A 3,373-nucleotide genomic window follows, 5' to 3' on the forward strand; every position below is an offset into this window, starting at 1 on the left:
CAATAGATAACAAGTATCTAGTGTATACAACTACTAGACACAGTAGCAATTATAAGGGTTTAATTCTTTTTACAACCCAATAAAAATATTATATAAATTTTAAATGTTTGGTTAATATAATGGGAGAAACCCCATTGGTTGCAATTTACTGAGAAAAAAAAGTATACTGCATGCCAAAACATATGCATATATTATTTTTATATTGAAATAAAACTAAGTACAAAGATATAAGAATTAGGAATTTAGACTAGAGTAACAAAATCTACCAAAAGTTATCAAAAGGAACACTTTAAATAGTAGGGAAATAAAATGACATATCCATCAAAACTATAAAGTTGCAAAAACATTAAAAAAACCTATTTATTTAGTTATATAAAATTTCATTCTTATAATTTACATAACCTCAAATGAAAAAAATATTTGTCAAATAGATATCTAATATGGATAAATAAACAATATGACCAATATGTATATCACTTAAGGTTTCATACAGAAATAATTAAATCTATTACAATTATTTTTATCTATAACAAACTTCTTCAACCTAATTTTTTTCATTCAAGTCTCTTTATAGGTCTCTTTATAGGTCTTTTTATTGTTTGATAATGTGCATACTATAGAAAAACAATCAAATATTTGAAACACTATACATGTGTATATATTTGATAGCAAAACGCATACTAGACAAAGTTCCATATATTTATGCTTTTGGTTCATAGAATTCTAGTGGAAGGCGTGGAATTGGAATGGCATGAAGATGTATTGCCCTTGGTATGGTAATACCATATGTTTCAGACATATCTAATTTTTTTGGAGTTACGCTATGAGGAAGACTCCAACTAAAGCAATGTAATAGTTGTGCAAGGCCAAGATGGACTACAGACAAAGCCAAATCAATTCCAGGGCAGCCTCTCCTGCCTGAACCAAATGGTATGAGTTCAAAACTTTGACCTTTAACATCAATTTGAGTTCCTAAATATCTTTCTGGCTTGAACTCATTAGCTTCTTCCCAAGTAATTGGATCTCTTCCAATAGCCCAAGCATTCACAATAACTTGTGTATTCTTCGGTATTTGATATCCCTCTAATGTTGATTGTTCCATGGATTGATGTGGAAGGAGCATAGGAACAGATGGGTGAAGTCTTAATGTTTCTTTTACTACTGATTGCAAATAATGAAGATGTGGTAGATCATATTCTTCTACCATACGATTGAAACCAATTATAGAATCAAGCTCACATTGAGCTTTCTTTAATGAAGATGAATTTCTAAGCAATTCTGACATGGCCCATTCTAGTGTACCTCCTGAAGTATCTGTGGCTGCAGATAATGAGTCCTGAAAAAGACATAACATGTTGGTATAGCTTAAGGAAGGCATGAACATAAAATGTAATAAATCAATCTTTTAAAATGTTTGGACCCTTGTTTGTCTATTTGCTACTTTAATGGTATTAATAAAAACAATATGAACCTCCTCTACTTATTGGGGATTTGTATAATTCTTATATATTAATTGCTTAAAAGAACTAAAGGAGTCATCAAGATAGAAATACAAAGACTGTATAGATTATTTGAAAACATAATAACTTAACCTATGAAATGAATTTCTGAACACGGAAAAAGAAAAACAATACCAAAAAAATCACAAAGATTTAAAAATTAATTAAAAAAGTCAATATTTAAACATGGAAAAATTTATCTCATATTTTTGTGCAGAAGATGTGTCCTTATATCCCATCAAGCTTAAACAACACACTCTAAACTTCAACTTGCTTAAGTGGATCATTTGAATTTATACAAATGCTTAAATTTCAACTTGCTTAAATGGATCATTTGAACCAGGTAAACCAATAAAAACTTAAAATATATTATTTAAACCAAACCCTTATATCCTTATATCTAAAGTAGATCTATGCAACATAGACTCAGATTTTTTTCATAATTTGGCCAATAGATTCTAAACAACTCTGAGCCTAAGCTATGCATAATGATCATAAAGAAAACAGAAACAAATCAGCGAAAACAGAAATGTGAAAATAAGAGTTTAAGAGATATCAGGGTTGTGTACATACAAAAATAACATTCTTGATGTGGTCTCTTGTAATTTTGATCTCCATGGATTCATTTTCAGACAAAGAAAGCAGCAAATCCACAAAGTCCTCACACTCCAAACCACTGAACTTCTTCCTTCTTTCAAGGTGTTCATCCACAATTTTGTCTACAAACAAATGAAAAATCTTAGTAAGCTTGGCTTGTCTTCGTCTATTGCCTTGCAAATCGACCCAACCCAAGAGGGGAATGTAATCGCTGTATTTAAAACCACCAGCTAGAGCAAGTACTTCATCCAAAACTTCCTTGAATACTCTCCCCCCCATCTCATCATCATTACATATCTTCCCAAAACACATTCTGCAGATGATATTATTAGTAAGAAAACCCACCTCCATGGATAAATCTACAGCAGAGGAGTTGCTGCTACTGTTATCATTGTCTCTGGCTTTGTGTAGTATAGAGCGTATCATGGCAGAGACTTCTTGGGCTCTCAGGGGTGCAAAAGATTTCAATCTCTTGGGAGAAAGAAGCTCCAAAACGAGGACTTTGCGCATGAATTTCCAGTATGGACCATATGGAGCGAATGCAACTTTCTGGGGGCTTAGGAAATGGTCGTCACTTCCCATGGGAGGACGGCTTGCAAATACATGGTCCTGCGTTTTTAGGATTTGTTTGGCCATTTGAGGAGATGAAATTATGACGGTTGGGAGAGAACCCAAGTGGAGGGTCATAATTGGGCCATATTTTTGGGCCAGAGAGCAAAAGGATCTGTGAGGAAGACGGGAGATTAAATGGAGGTTGCCAATGATGGGTAAGGGTGCTGGTCCAGGTGGCATTTTGGACATTTTGCTAGGTTTTCCTAGGACAAAGCCCGCGATGAGAACAATTATACACATGGAAACCCATGAAATGATCAGGAATTCCATGGGGAGCTCCAAAAGAGTTGATACTCAATAAAAATTTAAGCTTACGAGATGTTTTGATTAGTGCCTTCGATGTCGATTTGTAGAGCAGAGTAGCAGAAAGACGATTCCGTTTGTAGTTCCGTCATAAACAAGAAAAAGAAGAGGATATGTTTTAAGTGGTGAGAACGGTGCCACGTACGGTCTGATATTTTCCTCACTGCTATTCAGGAATTACTGAAATACTTTGAGATTTTTGCCATTTTAGATGCTTTGGAATATTTCGAATTTTATTATTATTATATGTTAGATAAGATTACGTAGTGGGTTTGAAAGTTTGCAGTGCTATGATTAATTAAGAAGATCGTTACATTAAGCATAGATCTATACCAGAAAAATATAGATTGAACGTGAGAGAA

At 33.5% G+C, this 3,373-nt stretch overlaps 1 protein-coding gene across 3 annotated transcripts; it reads right to left on the minus strand.

The window, feature by feature from the left end:
• Positions 1–641: 641 nt before the first annotated feature.
• On the minus strand, positions 642–3,158 carry LOC131062284 (cytochrome P450 71AU50). Of its 3 annotated transcripts, XM_059214204.1 has the most exons (3): positions 2,442–3,158; positions 2,073–2,218; positions 642–1,336 (listed from the first exon to the last, which is right to left on the minus strand). In XM_059214204.1, the coding sequence occupies exons 2-3, from the start codon at positions 2,115–2,117 to the stop codon at positions 701–703; spliced, it is 681 nt and encodes a 226-aa protein (XP_059070187.1). In that variant the 5' UTR covers positions 2,118–2,218; positions 2,442–3,158; the 3' UTR covers positions 642–700. The 3 variants fall into 3 exon arrangements, with proteins under 3 accessions (XP_059070187.1, XP_057851888.2, XP_059070186.1); XM_057995905.2 differs by having other exon boundaries at positions 647–1,336; positions 2,073–3,154; XM_059214203.1 differs by lacking the exon at positions 642–1,336 and having other exon boundaries at positions 1,343–2,218; positions 2,442–3,148.
• Between the last annotated feature and the right edge of the window lie 215 nt (positions 3,159–3,373).

This window comes from Cryptomeria japonica, chromosome 11 (assembly GCF_030272615.1).
Source record: "Cryptomeria japonica chromosome 11, Sugi_1.0, whole genome shotgun sequence".
NCBI classification, from domain to species: domain Eukaryota; kingdom Viridiplantae; phylum Streptophyta; class Pinopsida; order Cupressales; family Cupressaceae; genus Cryptomeria; species Cryptomeria japonica.

What these genes read in the sequence shown, in the direction of transcription:
- LOC131062284 (XM_057995905.2), bottom strand. Translation starts at nt 2,978, where the DNA reads ATGGAATTCCTGATCATTTCATGGGTTTCCATGTGTATAATTGTTCTC. An exon ending in ACATCAAGAATGTTATTTTT is followed by an intron (nt 1,337 to 2,072) that starts GTATGTACACAA and finishes TGTCTTTTTCAG; the next exon opens with GACTCATTATCTGCAGCCAC.